The sequence below is a fragment of the Rhodamnia argentea genome, chromosome 7, assembly GCF_020921035.1.
Source record: "Rhodamnia argentea isolate NSW1041297 chromosome 7, ASM2092103v1, whole genome shotgun sequence".
Lineage (NCBI taxonomy): Eukaryota > Viridiplantae > Streptophyta > Magnoliopsida > Myrtales > Myrtaceae > Rhodamnia > Rhodamnia argentea.
In genome coordinates this window covers 4092072-4110658 of record NC_063156.1, presented here as the reverse complement: position 1 = coordinate 4110658, position 18587 = coordinate 4092072, and the positions used below count along the sequence as shown (strand labels likewise).

The window sequence follows — 18587 nt, the reverse complement described above, 5'->3', positions numbered from 1 at the left end:
GAGAATGAAATAAGATTAAATTAGAGTTTGAAACGACTAAAAGCCAATTGGGACGATACGGAGTTACCCATCTTTGAGCCCGCTTGGTCTTTTACTCGTATTCTCCCAAGTAAGGCTATTCGGAATCTCTCTTTACGGATGTTCAGGGGCGTCGTCCACAAATTGATTTGCTACGGGCCTAGCTTAGTAAGGAACTTACGCATTTGACAAGAGAGGAGAAAATTCGTCCTTTAACTCTAGGCAAATTCTAGACAGTTAGAAAGTAAAAAAATATCCCACGTAGGGGAACTATACATGGAATTAAAGGAGTATTCATGCGAGATTGGTTCCACCTCTCTTCTTGGCCACTTCAACGATCAACCGATTCTGTCTTGGACTAAACACCAACAATCGTTGTTTGAAGACCCATAGTAACTTGCTTCGGATCACAGCTCTGGAGGTCCTTCATTTCCAAACAGGCTCATCAAGGTAGCAAGCTCATCATCAAAGTAATTTTCTGATTTTTCGAGCAATTGATACTCGAATTGGGCATTGTTACTTGCTAACACCGGTAGCAGATTGCTTGTGAGCGATCGACTCCTTAAGCTTGAGCCTCCGTCGTTGCTCGGGAACTTGTAGGGATGATCAACCGGTGCGCTACTAGAACCACCAGCGGAAGGTTGGTATGACCTGTATTCTTGATTGGGAAGTGGCCGGGTACCTTTTGCTCTGTAGATTTTCCCGGAATTGATCTTCCAGCCAACTCGGTCCGGTCGCCTTGGTCCCAAGCTGCATCGTGCTTCCTCGCCTTATCTCTAACCCTTTGAAGGTGATTTGTGACACTTTGCATGGTGAGTCCGTCTATATTCATCATTTTATGTACAGCTAGTGGTCGTCTTGAATTGATTCCTAGGCGTCGAACCGCCTCAATGAATATAGAATGAAGCTTGGCGGACCAAAGGGGCCTTTTCTTTTGGACAAAATCGTCGTCGTCGGCTTGGTCGTGGTTTTTTTGTACAAGTAATTGCTTCCTTACAGCATGCTGCCAAATGTTTTGGAGCACTTGGACGCAGACCGGCCTCTGCAGGACGTCTCGAGCACCATGCGATATGGCCCTCGTTATGAACCTGGCGATCATTACTTGCTGATACTACGATGACCTGTATGTCCAACTCGGAATCAATGATCTTTAAGAGATCGAAACCGTCCATGTCGATCCCTACGATGGCTGTGACGACGATGTCAAAATCATATTTGTACTGCCTCAGCACTTGTAAGGCATCCGTTGCTTTCGCATTAGCAAAAACCCCGTACATGCAACTTCTCAGCATAGCAACGAGGATTGAGAGGGAAACGGGGTTGCCATCAATGACCATGACTCGCAGATCTTCGGGATAGGAAGGTTCCCATACTTCCGCCTGGAATGAACGTGTTTTTCTTTTAAAACCTTCCATATGTAGATCAAAAATGGCTGTTTCGACCGGAGAATGAGCTTTAGATGTTCTTGGACTTGCAAAAACAAATTGCCCGAAAATCACAAAAGCGATGATGGCCTTTCGTGACGGATTCTCAAGGTCGCTAGGTGTATGGAGACTTCAAGTTCTTTATAAACTTCCTCTCTCTTTTTTTATTAGTCTTGCGAGACGGGTTTTTCGCTTTCTCTACGAAAGAGGACAGCTTTTTCTCTCCTTTTCGGTCTTAGTGCCTTGGATCCGTTTCGTAATAACTCTCATCTCTCACTCCATCTATCATCTTCTTCCTTTTCCGATATGGAGGAGCCCTCAAATCTTTTCACTTTCTCTACAAACGAGGCGATTACTTCCCTCCTCAAATCTTTTCGCTCCCTCCTACGAGCGAGGCGGTTATTTCCCTCTTCAAATCTTTCCGCTTTCTCCTACGAACGAGGCGCTTATTTCCCTCCTCAAATCTTTTTGCATCTACCTATGTGAAGGCTTTTAATGCTTTTTCTTTCGGCGTTCACCAAATCGACAAAGAATTCACGCATTTAAGCATGACGATATTTGCGGATAGTACTGTTCTTTGCCCCTTGATTATTTCTAGGCGTAAAAGGAAGAATGTCTCACATGGGGACTTTGTAACAAACAGTACATTCATTCACGCATGTCTCTACTTCTCTTGAGAATTCATAAGGGCTAGCTAGTAATGCTCAAAAGAGTGATATTTTGAAAGCCCATAATAAAAACTCAAGCTTCATGTAGGCTACAAATTCGGAGTTTCATCGGTGTTGAATTGGCCGACCGTGACATCGTGGAAACTCCAATTGTAGTGATGCATGTCACTTCCCTCGAAAGGCATTGGTTCCGCTTCCGCAAGGCCGACTTTCCGGGATGTATCCCCAACGAAATCCGATTGTGCGAGAACTTGCTCGGGAGGATGAATCGATAAATGAGCATTTTCAATGCTCAGATGTGGCTCATCAAGGAACATGCCACTAAAGGTGATGGGGTTGCTGCAGACATGGCAAATAGCGATGTTAAGAGCATCCCTATACCTCTTGATCTCTGCTCGAAGCTCTTCATTTTCTTCCTTTAGAGACGCAAGTTCATGACTTTCACTCTGAACTTTCACTCGGGCCCGCTTGTTTTGAAACCAAAACCCGACCTTCAAGGGCTCCATTCCTAGCTTCCGGCTCAACTCATTTTTTCGTTTCCCGTTCACGTAAGGGCACTCCTTGAAGGCAGCTTCGAGCTCTTTGATTTGATGTTTTCTTTTACGGGGTTGACTACGGCTGCTGCTGCTGCTATTGTTGTTGCTGTTATCGAGATCTTGAACTTCACCGCCAAGGGAGTTGGGTTTTACGGCTTCTGTGCTGGATCCGGCCTCGAAATTCAGCAGTTCATTCTCGGGGATGTCTAGGTTGGTTGCCTCCAAGAAGTGCTGGTAGCCTCCAAACATGTTGGATTGAAATACTTCTTACTTCCTTTTGTTCACTCTACTCTCCGCTGTATGCTTACTCTCTCCAAATTCTTCCGAGTAAACATGCATGTTCCAGAGTCTCCCTTTTAACGTGGATGAAAACCACCAAGCCGAAGCTTCTCCCAAGATTTCATGTTTCCCGCTCTGTCTTCTTCATTTCCTTCTGACATCTTGGGACCCTCAAATCTTTTCTGCAGTATGCTTGTCCCTCTTTTAATATGGCGAGACCTTTAAGTCATTTCGCAACCTTTTCGAATTGGTGAGCCTCGAGATGGTAGATCCGTGATTCACGGACGAAACGTCTGTAGTTTTGCCCAGATAATTAACTCGGCCCCCACAATAATTATTGCTATAACTTTTTCTGCCCTTTAAATTAGGATTTAACGCCGAGACGATTATCGCTTTCATATCTTCATCTCCAACCTTCTAAGCACTCTTTCGCATCCACTCTTTTTTAGCAGCTTCAGCAACAATGGCCTCCCTCCCTGCACGCGTCTTCTCGGCTGAAGTTTTGGCCAAATGGGAGAAACTTTATAATCTCTTAGGCCAGGGCTACTCTTATATAGCCAACCATCCGGAGGTCGAAACCGAAATCCGTCTCATGTTTACGGATATGGACACCGTTTCTATTCAAGGTACCGAGTTAGAAAAGGAATATAGGATCTTCCCTACCCTCTTCACTAACTTCCTGGAGGCTTACCATCTTGCTCATCAAGATGTTACCTTGGCTCATCTTGTGAGAGCTCGCTATCGGGATCGGTCGGACAGCTTGGTGTTGGCCGGTCTTGTAGCCGACAATCATAAGAAGGCCCTTGACTATGGTAATGAACAAGTCTCGCTGCTGATTCGTGAGAGGGGGAACTTGGTGGAACGTTTGGCCATGTCCCGGACCATCTTCGAGCGCGATCCGCTCGATATCGTTTTGAAATTCCAATGCACATGGCTGGAAGAAAGGTTGGACGATCCGACCCTGGATATAGCCCGCGGGAGAATGCTGATCCATGACTTGGAATCTGCTGCCGAGTATCACGAGGACAGGGTGGCCAAGCTTAAAGAGAAATGTGAGCTCCTCCTCTTTAAGCTGGCGGATCTCGATTCTCGAAGCGATCGGTGTAGGCGGAGCATCAACCGTATGGAGAGTCGGTTAAACTCCTTTGTGATGCTCATTAGGGCTCGGTTTGGCTTTACGTTCCCACCCCGATGATCTGTTTGTAAGGTTTCCCGATGGATGGAATAAATGCAAGTTTTTACTGATTTGCATTTCGCTTTCGCATTATTCCTTCTTCCATGTGTTGACAGATTTTATCTTGGTCGTCATATTTTTTTGCAAGATAACCCCTTTACTTTGTGGATATGTAAATCTCACGCTCCCGATGATCAATTCAATTGGGCCGAGAAACCCCCATTTGAAATAATCTCTCAACAAACGAATGCCCGAATGTGAACAACTCACGAATCTGTCTTAATATTATAACTCGATTATGAAAACATGAGAGTAAATCAAGTATAATATTTTTTTACAGCATCAGAATTGACTGGATTGGTCAAGACACGACCATCCATCTCGGCTAGAATTAAAGCACCACCAGGGAGCACCTTCTTTACTATATATGGACCACCATAGTTTGGAGCGAACTTCCCTTCCGGGAGTGGGACCATTGGCAACAATTTTCGCAAGACCAGGTTATTGATCTGAAAATATCGAGGCCGAACTTTTTTGTTGAATGAATTAGCAACCCTCTGCTGATAACACCGGCCATGACATATAACCTTAAGTCTCTTTTCATCGATCAGATTCAATTGGCTCGCCCTCTGCTTGGATCCATTCAGCTTCCGTCAAGATAGCTTGAGACAAGATACGTAAGGAAGGAATTTCCACTTCAACTGGTAGAACAGCCTCCATTCCATATACAAGAGAATACGGGGTTGCCCCGGTAGATGTCCGGATCGAGGTCCGATACGCCATAAGTGCAAATGGCAACCTCTCATGCCAATCGCGATAATTTTCAGCCGTCTTCGCTAAGATTTTCTTGATGTTCTTATTGGCGGCTTCTCTTGCTCCATTCACCTGAGGACGATATAGGGAAGAGTTCGGATGCTTGATCTTGAACAATTCGTCCATTAGCTTGTTGTTTAAGTTCGAGCCATTGTCGGTGATTATAGCTTCGGGTGAACCGTATCGAGCAATGATATCCCGGCGGATAAAATTCACGATATTTCGTGCCGTGACCGCTAAATAGGATGCGGCTTCGATCCATTTGGAGAAATAGTCAATCGCCACCAAGATGAATCGATGGCCATTGGATACTTTAGGGTTGATAGGGCCGATAACATCAATGCCCCACATAGAAAACGGCCATGGTTCGGATAACTGATGCAACTCGTTTGGAGGGACATTAATCTTGTTACCATGAATCTGACATTTGTGACAGCTTCGGACATGCTGAACCGGGTTGGAAGTCCCATCATACTTTTCGAAGTCGGGCATCTTGAACTTTTCTGGCACAATGATCTTTGAAAAGACAGACAGGTCGACCCGGGGTATGTTGTGAGTCCCCTCGACCTCTCGGATCCTCTGTTCCATTTGGGCCAATAGCTTGGCCGTATCACCATTCAATCCGGGGGCCACAGGGCTGGCTTGAGGGATTGGGACTACGGGCGGCGTGCTCGAGCTCACGCTTGTGATGATCACATCTTCTAGCGGCATTGTCCGATAGGGAGCAGCTTCCAAGGCTTTACCAAAGTTGTCCGTAGGAGGAACTAAGGAAGGAAGCGGCGGGCCGGCAGCGGCTGATTGAAGTTTGGCGGTGAAGGCGGTCATCATTTCTTCCATTTTTCGGGACATTATCCCTTCAAAGCGCTCAGTCAAGGAGCCAAGTTTCTCGTCTAGGGTAGCACTAACGGCGGCGTTAATGTCAGCCATTCTTTTCGCGACCGATCGAGTAATATGTGGAGGATCCGTGATAAATTACCTGTACACAGTAACAAACCCAAAATGAGTACAGGGAGCAAGAATAGCGAGCCGGCCCATGACATCCCTCTAGACTCAAACGAACAAAGTGATTATGACCAAAGGATTGAAACATGTAATTTTCAGTTTGTCCGCTTTTACGAAAAAATTCGTATTAATTCGCACGTTGATCAAAACATGTCCAAATTTTACGAGCTTATAGTTGAGAAGGTGATGAACAACTTTTATGTTGGCCAATCAGACTAGAAATGCACGGATCAAATCAGTTTAATGTGTCTTTAAAAAAAAAACACGTTCAGAAAACTGTTATAACCACATGTTGTTGAAAAAACGAAGGGCCATCTTAAATTATGAATTTAATTCTAAAATTTTGCAAGATATTAGTTGAAACATAGGTCTACAACTTTCGTGTTTGGCACTTACTCAAAGCTCGATCGTAGAATTTAGTAAAAATCGCACAACAGGAATAAGCCAAATCAGAATTGAGGACAACTGATGAAATTGTAAAAGCTACGGAAGCAAAGTGCGAAATTGGAAATAAGACAATGAAACTTCTAAACAATCAACCTAAACCATGGACCGGCCCAAAATAAAAATGAGATAACAGGGTACAAGAGACAAGAAATTACCTCTCATACGAAGAAAATGTCAATCACAAAGACATGCGCATGAATTGTGAGTTTAAATCTTATTCTATCTATCCAAAAGGCTTTTGCAAAGTGAAATGATGAACGAAATGACATGTCGCAGCCTCGCGCGCAATCATCATGACTAGTCGCAACCTCGCGTACAATAGTCATGACTAGTCGGGTCCAATCACTTCGGCTTGGTTCGGTCGACAAGGGCATTTCTCATGCATCGTAGCCTCACGTGTATGAGAACGACCCTTGAGCCATTTTTTGGAAAAAAATTTCGGGGTCCAGATGGGATAACCTTTAGCGAAACCTTACCGCCAAGGTTAAAGAACCATCTAAATACCATCTTAAAACTATTAGTGTGACCCGGGTCCGGTCACGGGTTGTGTGCGGTGTAGTGCAAATACGATAAATCATGCACAACAATTAAAGGCAAACACCGCTTCAATGATTCAAAAGTTAAATCACAATTCCAATTCACCAAGCCTGCAAAACAAAGGGTTAGCCGATCACTCTTCCCCATATAACTCCCCATCTACAAAAACATTTAACACCTAAGAATAAGAATTCAACCAAAGTTTGCCAAATCAAGTGATTTCTTTTTCATGAAATTATCTGGCCTAAGTCCTCTTTGGGTCCCCAGCGGAGTCGCCAAGCTGTCGCGACCTAGAAAAAAAAACGAGTTAAATTTTCGGGCTAATGGATTATCGGGTTAATTAATTAACCTAACTCGGACTCTCCCAAGTCCATACCAAATCGCAACTTAAGGTTCAAATAATTAACATGCAATGTGTTTTGAATTTGGAGTCGCCACTAATCATTTTCGGTAGGTTGATTAGAAACCTAAATAAAATAGCGGGAGAAAGCTATCTTATTTCCGCGGACCAGAGATTTTGAATTCGGGGATTTGGTTACGTCAGATTTCTCTAACGCCCTTTCGGTACCATTTTCATGAAAAATATTTGATTTGGCAATTTTGATGGATTTTACTTGAAATTCAAAGATGCAATTTTTTTTTTTTTCTCTTCTTTTTATGGGGATGTAAAACATTGAACTTTGTACGATATACACCATGGGTGATTTAGAAAGAAAGAAAACGCAGCCAATCACGAGTATTTACAGAAATAAATTAACATGTAATAATGCTAAAATTTGGAACACGTGGCATGTCTAAAATAAACAAACGAATGTTCACACCAAACGATTACATTTTTGAAGATCGAGATGGAAAGGATTACCTTCTATTACACAAAATCTTACTCACATACACGTTATAGTTCCCTTCAAGATCTCGGAGCTGGAAGAACGCGGCTGTCGTCGAAAATGGCAAGCAATGGCGTTGTTGGGTTGCGAGGGGCGAAATATGTGTCGGGACTCGTCGAAGATGATGCTCGACTAAAACACTTTTCTTCACTCTCGAATTTTCTCTTCTGATTTTTCTCAAGAACTCTCTTTTTCCTCTCTAAAAATTCCTCTCAAAAACTCTCTCAAAACTCTCTCAATTCTCTTCCACTCTTCCTAAAAAAACTCTCTCAATTCTCTTCTACTCTCTCTCTCAATTCTCTTCCACTTCCCCCTTCTAAAACTCTTCTCAAGAGCTCTCTCTTTTATAGGCAAAGTTCTTCATCCTTCATTCTTCACCTTCATTTCTTCACCTTCCATCTTCATCTTCTCTTCTTCATCTTCATTTCTTCACCTTCCATTTTCATCTTCCCTTCTTCATCTTCATTTCTTCACCTTCCATTTTCATCTTCCCTTCATTATCTTCCCTTCATCATCTTCCCTTCTTCATCTTCTTTTCATTATCTTCCCTTCATCATCTTCCCTTCTTCATCTTCTTTTGGTATTTGCAATACGGTCCTCGAAGTTCCAAGTATTTGCAATACAGTCCCTGAAATTTTAAGTATTTGCAATACAGTCCTTGAAGTTTCAAATCTTCTCGGTGTATTTTTCCATCCCGTGCCTAGTCTAGACGCATGCTAAATTAAGTGTTCTGCTTGCCCGATTATATGCCAATGCAATGTACGCTAAAAATAAATATGTGAGATGATTTTTTATAATTTTTATGCAAAAAATAGATTAATCAAAATTTAGGCGTCAACACCCAATGATTATCCAAATTCTTTGATAGGCAGGCCGGATTTGGAATTTTATGTCAAATATGTAATGGGGTTTGCGTAGTTAGGATTTGGATTCTATCCCGTTCAAGTACAGCGTCCTTTGACCAAAAAAAAAGTACAGCGTCCTCCACAACCTTGCATTCAGATTCCAAGTACTACTCATCGTCTCTTCTAGATCTGAAAGTCTTCAAGGCTTTCACAAGAGCTCTCGCTTCCGCTTGAAGAGACGATAAAGCTCGTTTTTTTTTTTTTTTTGGGCGAATCCTGCAAGTAGCGCACCAGATTTGTCCCGAAGAACACGTGCGATTTTCGCTACTCTGCTTCCAGCATCAAAGGAACCATCAATATTAATCTTTAGGGCTCGATCAATCGAGACATAGGCACTTCCCACATTTAGGCACGTGCCATACTTATAACGCATGACGGCTCCATGAATTGTGGTGTAACTCCATTTCCAATACTATAACAATAACCATTGAGCTGATGGAATGGAAAGTAACTGTAGAGTGACCCCCAAACACACAAGGGCAAATATACATTTATTTCTGCAAATCATAGATATTTATCAACTGAAACTAGTGATCGGGAGGATGTGGTGAGTCCCCACATTTCGGCGTCGCCAAGTCATCGGTCTTCCTCTGGCTCATCCAAAAGGTCCGTCTTAAATTGGCAAAAAAAAATGTAACGCTGAACAAGCCAGCATCTTAGACAAAGGATGGTACGAAAGAATAGAACGTACTGCGACGCTATGGCAGCTGAGATATAGAGGAGGAAAAAGAGTCCTAAATAAAATAAGGTGTTAGCAAGCCACGGGAGTTTGCCGACGGTCAATGTGACACCAGTTAAGAAAGCAGCGGACATCGCCGGGAGTGCAATTGTTAGCCACACTGCTGCGTGAATGAATCCAGCTATCCCCGTATAAATGTCATTTTGCTGCGCATAAATGAGGCTGATGACCGCAATCATTGAGCAGAACATTGCGACAGTATTGCAAATGGCGAAGGCCTGGAACATTCTCTTGTCCAGCATCGAAGCCATTCCCCGGTCCTCATTAGACACCGTGTCCGAGCTGTTAAATCCTCCAGGAACTGCGAAACCAGCTGCGAAAGTCACGGTAGCCACAAGTGCTGCCACCAGCAGGCGGGTATTGATCACATCCTTCACGCTGTCCATGCTTGGCTTCTTTTCATGCACGTTGAATACTATAGGTGCTTCATGTCGAGCTTTCCGCCGTAGCACGAGTAAGTCTCTGTTTTCGGCTGACGAGGATCGCAACACTACAACTGCCAACTTCTGAGATAGGAAGCATATGTAAAAGTAAACAAAAAAAAAAAAAATGATCAATGCTTCGACAATCTTATTGACGCAGAGACATAACGATTTGAATACGAGATCTGTGCTTGACTAATGTATCGGATCTATGGGAATTTCCGGTAAGCTGATAAATAAAAATAGTGACTATTCATGTTACCTACCTCACGCATCATCCCCCTCTTTTGGTAGCTATCTTCAGCAATGTTTAAAGCAGTCAAGCATTTGTGGTTGAGGAGGGAAGGGCTAATTCTCTCATCCAGCACGAGGGCAATCACAGCGGCGGGTTGTGAATGTATCGCGGCCAAATGCAAAGCTGTGTTTCCGGTATAATCTCTTTCATTTATCATCGTCTCCAGATCTCGATGTTTGAGCACATACCTCACCACTGAATCTTTCCCGTATTTTGCCGCGACATGAAGAATTGTTTGTCCTTGCTTGTTTAGCAAATGTAATCCCGCACGTCGCTTCTCGATCAGTTTGATCAGTTTGACTTGACCCATCTTGCCCGCAATATGAATGGGAAGATCCCCATTCATGTCCCGTTCTCGGACCAAATATTCAGTTTTCTTTTGTAGTAAGAATTCGAATGCTTGGGGCAACTTGAAGTAAGCAGCTAAATGGAATACATTACTACCTGTGGAGTCGATCATTGCAAATAGCTTCATGTTCTTTTCAAGTATCTTGGCGACTAAATCTGGAATCAGGAGCCCCAAGTTAGGACCACATCCGCATAAACAGTTGAGGGCAATTTATATGGCATTTCCATTTCACGAAGTATCTATGGAGTCGGCATATATACTATATCGAAAAAAAGGAAACATTGTTTGAATAATCTAAAAGTTACTAAAATATAGTTCAAATTACAATGATGCGCTATAATAATGATACAAAATGAAAGTTAAAGACTAATTCATTGGGAATGGACTTATTTTGAATAGGTATAGACTGGCCTAGCTAGCCTAATAGGTAAGGGATGAAATACAAATTTCTTGCTTGAACTATAGGAACCCCAGAGCATAACCGGCTATAAAAATATCTGTTTCCCACTGATCTATCCTGCTCCATGCTCAAAGGGACCTCCAAAAGAGGTTTTCCCTTAAACCATCACATGACAATGAAAGTTGAGGGATACTGAAATGATCGGCCCATGGAGTTTTATTCAATATTCAATATGGTCCTCGAATTTTTTATTATTCAATCCAACCCTAAAAATTAAAAAATTCGCTTAAAGTGGCACCAACGTGGCAAGTCTAATATCGTAAAGTTAATAGATATTTTCGTCGCACCAGCTATTGGTGTTAGAAATTTTAAAATTTAGTGAAGAAACAAATTTTAGGGACCACCTTGAATATTGCAGAAAGTTCAAGAACCAGTTATGTCATTACCACACTAATTAGCAGAAACATGTTATTTATTTTTCATCGAAATGACTGATGGATGAAAAAAAGAATCAACTAAAATTCTTTCAAACAACCAATTTAACTTGTTTGGTATATCTTATATCATGCTATGTCTAAATAAACAACAACAAAATTAATGTGGGAAAATTCCCCCAAGTACATTATTTATGGACAAAGTGGCAAAATTAAGTCGCCTATATTTTGTTTTTAATTCATGTAAAACGAAATGGAAAGGAGAATGGAGCTATATGGGGGATAGAAGCAGGCAAGTATCATGAGATGCCCCGATCCGCCAAAATCCTAATACGTATTAATTACTAAATGCACATATTTCCTTGATATTTGTTAGGTAATTTAATTAGTAAGAATGAATATTGAGACTCTACTAGGACTTAAGATGGTTTTGAGATTAACCTAACTGTAAATCTGAAACCAGGATTTGATAAATCTTTTACCGAACTAAGTTGGCTCTGTTACAAAACTAAAGATTTAGAACCCTTAAACAAGATTAATTGCAATCTAAAATTTATCATCAACAATCACCACTTCAAATTCATCTTTCTCCTATTGCCATTGTTAGAGTCTAGATTTTTATGATTGTTGATCTTTAATATTTGCACTTTGTATGGTTCTGTTTGTTTATTTAAGCTGTACATTAAGTGCCAAGGTGAGATTAATTTATTTACCAAAAGAATTATATGATCGGTTGCGAGTACCCGGTGGATATCCAAACAACTTTAATAAGCAGGTGGGATTTGGAACTTTATGAGAGAATATGTAACGGGTTTGAGTAGTAACCGCAAAATGCTGTTGCACAAAAGCATATTTAGGTACGCACCATAGTAATGCCGCATAACGGCACCACGAGCAGGTGGCAAGCCTTGTATCCTGGATGGTTCGAGCGAGAGCGAAAATAAAACCTCATGTATCATGGGATTCTTGGTGTCGATGGCCGGTGTCACGACCCAAACCCCGCGAGCTCGTCGACATCCCACCTGGCCACGCTTATATACAGTTCTCCAGGATCCAAAGGCCAACAAATTCATGCGGAAGCAAAAACGAATCCCCGTACAGAAACAATTAACATCTCGATGACTTGGGACGGTAAAACAAACTTATGTACATATATACATAACTGCTACAAACTCATCAGCCTAGGGCTTCGGGGGCCACCGTACAAGCTCGTGACCACCAATAACAAAAAGAGACGTGGTCAAAGCCCGCTACACAACCAAAATACAGCACTCTACAAAAGCTGAGAGGCCAACTATCCTAGGCCTCGTCCTCGCTATCCGGTACAATCTTGTCTAAGGCTGCCAGCTCGTCCTCATCCAACCGGGTACTCTGTCACCACGGTTTCCATGTCCCGCGGGATCCCGAACCTTTGAGGCGGGTCGTTCATTGTTGTGACGGAGGGTCTGAAAAACAACGAACCCACAACGGGGTGAGATAAAATCTCGATAAGCTAGCCCCTAATCCTAGATTAGGGCTCTAGTGCCTCCAGACACATTTTCAGTGGACAATTTCCAACAACTTTTCTTTCTTTCTAAAAATTCCACAATTTAATTCCAGAAAATTCCGTTCTTTCTCCGAAAATTCCCACACCTTCTCAAATATTCTACGTTACTCCCGTTTCGGCGTTCCACGCCTCAATCTGACAATAAAATGTTCCACATGCTCCGGGGTCCGCGTTTAACGCATCAGGCCATAATATAATTATCCATATTACTCCGAAAATTCCACGTTACTCCGAAAACATTCCATGCTACTCCAGAATATTCCACATTACTCCAGAATATTCCACGTTACTCCAGAAAGATTCCACGTTACTCCGAAAATTCCACGTTACTCCAAAAATATTTCACGTTACTCCGAAAATATTCCACGTTACTCCACCGACATCATACAAGTTCACAACCTTGAGCCTCGGACATTTATAGAACACGGCTCTATATATATATATATATATATACCAAGGTCTCAGACACAGAGGAATACGACCCATAAATATCGGTCTCGGACACATAGGAACACGACCGGATTAAGTCTCGGACAATTAGTCGAACACGACTCACTTTGGTCTCGGACGACTTAATTGAACACGACTTTCATACTTTCTCGGTCTCGGACAATCAGACGAATACGGCTCACTTTGGCCTCAGACGACTTGATTGAATACGACTCTCACATTTTCTCGATCTCAGACAATTAGACGAATACGGCTCACTTTGGCCTCAGACGACTTGAATGAATACGACCCTCATATTTTCTCGATCTCGGACAAACAGACGAATACGGCTCACTTTGGCCTCAGACGACTTGATTGAATACGACCTTCATATTTTCTCGGTCTCGAGACAATCGACGAATACGGCTCACTTTGGCCTTAGACGACTTGATTGAATACGACCCTCACATTTCCTCGATCTCAGACAATCAGATGAATACGGCTCACTTTGGCCTCGGACGACTTGATTGAATACGACCATTACATTTTCTCGGTCTCAGACAATCAGACGAATACGGCTCACTTTGGCCTCAGACGACTTGATTGAATACGACCTTCATACTTTCCCAGAATAATTCGGGACCACGTGATTCACTCACGTTAGAGAATTAATAATTCGGGATCACCCGATTAATTCACACTAATCCAAGGACTAATCCAGACTACCCGATCAATTAATACTACCATAGTATCCAATCCACGCCAAGCGACTATATTATGCTAACGTAGCAATATATAAATAATGTACGATTAAAAATTATACTAACGTGAGAATTTATCGGGGCCGAACAATAATAATTTTCTAACGTGCAATTAATTCATGACTAAAGTACTAAACTATAATACTGCCATATTTAATTAGCACCATGGAATAACAACATTTTGTCACATAAAAAGTAACTATAGTTAAAGTATAATCTAACCATGGTTCAAAAATTAACTAGAGTCAATAACTAACCTAACCATGATTAAATAATAGCATAAAGTAACTCTAGTTAAGCATAAAGTAGCCATGGTCCAACTTTGACCAAACAATTATTCTCTTGACTTCACTATTCATGCAAGAACACATTTCTCTCTCCTCCCTTCATTTGCATTTTCGGCCAACTCCATGAACTAGCACAAAACCAACCCATTTTTCACCAAAATCACTCAATCTATAGTCTATTAGCAACCTATATACCTAATCTAAGGTTAGGGAGCAACTTACCACTATTTTAGCAAGTTTTCCGGGGAGAAAATGGGTGGAGAATCTTGGTTCCAACCGGCGGCTCCGGCGACTCCTTGTGACCGGCCTTAACCCATGGAAATCCGGCGACTCCGAGTAGCTCACGGCGGTAATCGAGCTCTGGCGGTTCAAGGCGACACCGGCGGTTGTTTGAAGAATTTTCGGTGAGGGAGAGAGTGAGCAAGGGTGAGTTCGGCCAAGAGAGGGAGTGAGCAAGAGAGAGAAAGTGAGCTAGAGAGAGAGAGTGGTTTCTTGAAAATAATGAGGAGGAAGAAGACCAAATAATAAATAATATAAGGTGAGAATAATTAATTATGCCCACAAAGTCAAGAGGGAAAAATAATTTTCTCTCCACATTGACTAGTCAATCTCGGCCAAAAGGAAAAATGACCAAAATACCCTTCGTTCCAAGTGAAAAATGGGGTATTTTTCGAGGGCAAATGGGTCCTTTCCCATTCCTAGTCCAAATCTACTCTTCCCGAACCTCTTTGGGGCGAATCGCGAAGGAATTGCACTCGGGAGGAGGAAACGTCCAAAATTTTTATTTATTGGAACCCCTGAAGGTCCAATGTCAAATTCTGAAGCTCGATTCACGATCAATCTCGATCGATAGAATTTTCAGCGTATCTCAAATTAACGGGTGGCTTTTAGGAGTTACGCGTATCGACCCGTGATAAAAATCACGTTTAAGAATTACTCGAGCCATGGCGACCTTGGTTGTCATTCAATTGCGAGGGTCAATCACTAGTCCCGCTAGACACGATCGTTAGAAAATAATTTAGGGACGTTCGGAACCCATATGAGGTCAAACGGAATCACCCGTGATCCAAGCGTAGGGTATTATCCAAATCGTTCCTTAATCATTCTAGGATCGATCCGTATTGGTCCAGAATATTCCCTCGACAATTTTCATGGCCAAAGAGTCAATCCAGGATCAAGTTCTTAGGTCCACGTACTTGATTTTCCTAGCTAGCCATTCCCATTTGGTTAGTCCGCTCGAGAGGGATCAACTCCGAGTGAGATTAGACTGAAATACATCAATGAGACCTTTCATTTATTCAAAGTTTCGAAAGGGGGTCGGAATTCAGGATGTCACAGCCAGGTATAGAGGAGATTTATGATAAGCATTCTTCCAGTACATGGGCTCCAAATCTTCATTTAACAAAAGGAGCACCATGTTGATGTGACTCTTAAGCACGGCCTCATGCAAAGCGGTGTTTCCATGTTTGTTCTTCATCCTCAGGATCAGGTTCTTGTCCTCCACGTTGGGGAGGTCTCTTGCCCGGCGAATCAACATTGCGGTTGCCCTAGATCCCCTGACCTTAGCGGCCATGTGGAGGGGGAGATCTCCATAATCATTTTGGGCAGCTACGAGGTGGTCACCTACGTAATCACCCGGGAGCCTTAGGATGTCGTCCTTGCCCATCTCGGCTGCGACATGGAGTAGTGAACCCTTCGATAGCCCTTGGAAATTGAGAGCGCCATAGGGATCTATTTGATTGGCAAGCCTTTCGATCTTTGAAATGAACTTCTCCACATCGGCACGTTTGATAACATCTGCCAGTCTGCTAGTAGCTGCATACAAATCTTCTTCCGGTTCTTGTCGTGCCGCGGTTCTTGCAGCCGCCAGAGCATTATTATTCTCTCCCGTCGGCTCCTCTAGATATCTTCTTCCTTCAAAGAATCCATCTCATCCGTCTTGACCTCCTCCTTGATCAGGTTGCTTGTGCCATTGTCCTCCTCCCCTATAGATAGCTTCCCGTCCATCAAGCCTGAGCTACGCAAGTAATGTAGTTATTGCAAGGGAACAATCATTTTGTTCAGTAACAAACTTATTAATTCTTGTTCAAAGGCCCAAGTCATAGCAATCAAATATGATGTCCGTAGATTATTGAAAAGAAAGGGATGCTAGCCATTCCACATAGGATGACCAGCATTCAGGTCAGCGATTTCTAATCGATAAGACTAAATTGATAAATTGTCAAAAGATTTTCACAAAAATTGATAAAATTAAAAAATATATGACTAAATTGATACAAAAGCAATATGCCTAAAAATTTTTTTTAGTAATATTCCCTGCTTTGATTAAAAAAGAAAAGTTCCCTCATATCATCTTTTGATGATCCAACCAACTCTGCGTTCACGCCAAGCTATCCAATTGATCCCGACACATTACGACTCCAAATCTGCCCATATCTTATCCTCTTTCCCTTTTTATCTTGGGCCCATGTCCTCGTTCTCATATGAACGAAACAACTTTTGGCTTCTTTCTTGAAAACCTAAGCGAATAATTAAATGGAATACACACAACGCTGGCAACCATAATACACACGTAACACTTAAACTCCAAAACTTTAACATTTGGTTAACACATGGAATCAACATTCAATATAAACTATTCTGAATCTATATAAATCGAAGGTTTAGACTCCCTCATATCGTGCGATTAAGAGTGTTTCAAGTACCTTTAGATATGGTAATCAGCTTATCCAATCATATAGATATTCTCATAATTTGGGAACAGTTCTACTTATTTTATGTACCCTTTTATTCCCTTTCAAATTTCACAGACCATTCTCACATTTTGTATTTTAAAGGGGACGGATTTAACTATTCCATTTGAAAAGATGAATATTTTCTGTGCCGATAGGTTTATGAAAGAGTTGGTAAGTGCCAAAAAGTTGTGGGGTAAGAATAAATTACAAGTTATCTGGTTTTCAAGTAGCTTCATAGTAAGTTAGTAGCACTTTTATGAAATCACCAACTTTTTCTTGATAGTTTGAAAATTATCACTTTAGAATTTCGCTGCGAACATTTAAGGTTTTCTCTTTTGGGTGGACTGCGAATTCAAATTATGCTCACAAGAAAATTCAGATTACCAGATTTTTCAATGCAATCTAGAAGCTGTGGTAAGGCAGAATCAGCAGTAACTAATTGCAGATCAAAATTAGCTCTGATCCTAACAAGTAGAAGTTCACAAAAAGAACATGTGATTACGATTGCGGGCAGGCAATTTGAATACTTGAACACGTGCATGCATGGTTCAGTAAGCAACGAACTTCCAAAGTTGGAGGATCCTCAAAGGAGATCAATCCCAGAAGACAAGAAAACCATTGCCCAAAACCGAGATTTAACAGAAGATGTAACACACGAAGAACATCAAAGAACGGAAGCAATGAGTCAAGAGAACAAAGAACGAAACCTGAAGAAAAATAGAAGAGCAGGACTTGAGAAGAACCAGTACTCTGGAGTGGAAAGTCCAACAGTTATTAGGACCTGAGCGAAGTGAAAAAATATGGGTTGCTACTTATCATCAAAATGTACGATTAAGCTACTTGTGGTGCATCATGGCTGGTCCACAGTCAATTATTCTTTTTTTGGCCTTTACAGCTGGTGAAGAAAGACCGAGAAAGCAGCAGAAAGAGCGAGAGATCATACCTTCATACACCCTGCAAACTTATTGTGTCTATAAAAAGGTTATCAAAAACTTGAATTCAAACAAAAATAAACTACTTTTTTTACGTTTGTTTTTGCCAAATCAATTAAAGAAAAGTTAAGTTTATAGTGTTTGATAAACAGCTGAATCCACTAAAACGCATTAACATCGTCTAATTTAGGCTAATCTAACAAATACAAATTACCAAGAAATCAAGGAAAATGATTTATTTCTAACCATAAGGGGAAGCCGTCTGTCCCAATATAAACTTCTTATTTTCAATTCGCATAAAATGCTTTCTGTAGATTTTGAATAATTCTGTCGTTCAAACACCCAAAATCGAAAAGTAAGTTTCCTAAACAGTTTTTCATCAGAGACGAATGGGCCCTTGGTCTATCTATGTTAACTTCTTGGGAAAAAACAAAAGGTGAAAAGGCCTGCTTGAGACTTGAGCGATGATTGCGAGACGTCGGAAAGATTCTGCCACATAATAAGTTCATATCCTTCTTCACAAATGCTACTCTTTCCAGGTTGTTAGGGTTGTTTCAGGGGAAGTATT

At 41.7% G+C, this 18587-nt stretch overlaps 1 protein-coding gene across 1 annotated transcript; it reads right to left on the bottom strand.

The window, feature by feature from the left end:
• Positions 1-9266: 9266 nt before the first annotated feature.
• LOC115726765 (protein ACCELERATED CELL DEATH 6-like) lies at positions 9267-18036 on the bottom strand. The gene is made up of 8 exons (XM_048281957.1): positions 18031-18036; positions 17795-17868; positions 17472-17551; positions 15691-16281; positions 14755-14763; positions 12195-12299; positions 10118-10650; positions 9267-9935 (listed from the first exon to the last, which is right to left on the bottom strand). The coding sequence occupies exons 1-8, from the start codon at positions 18034-18036 to the stop codon at positions 9267-9269; spliced, it is 2067 nt and encodes a 688-aa protein (XP_048137914.1).
• Between the last annotated feature and the right edge of the window lie 551 nt (positions 18037-18587).

Bases quoted from the DNA above. Each gene is read 5' to 3' on its own strand.
- LOC115726765 (XM_048281957.1), bottom strand. The intron at 16,282-17,471 runs GTAATCTGAATT...AAGACGGATGAG, and splicing joins AGATTGCATTGAAAAATCTG to ATGGATTCTTTGAAGGAAGA. The intron at 9,936-10,117 runs GTAGGTAACATG...TTCCTATCTCAG, and splicing joins AGAGGGGGATGATGCGTGAG to AAGTTGGCAGTTGTAGTGTT.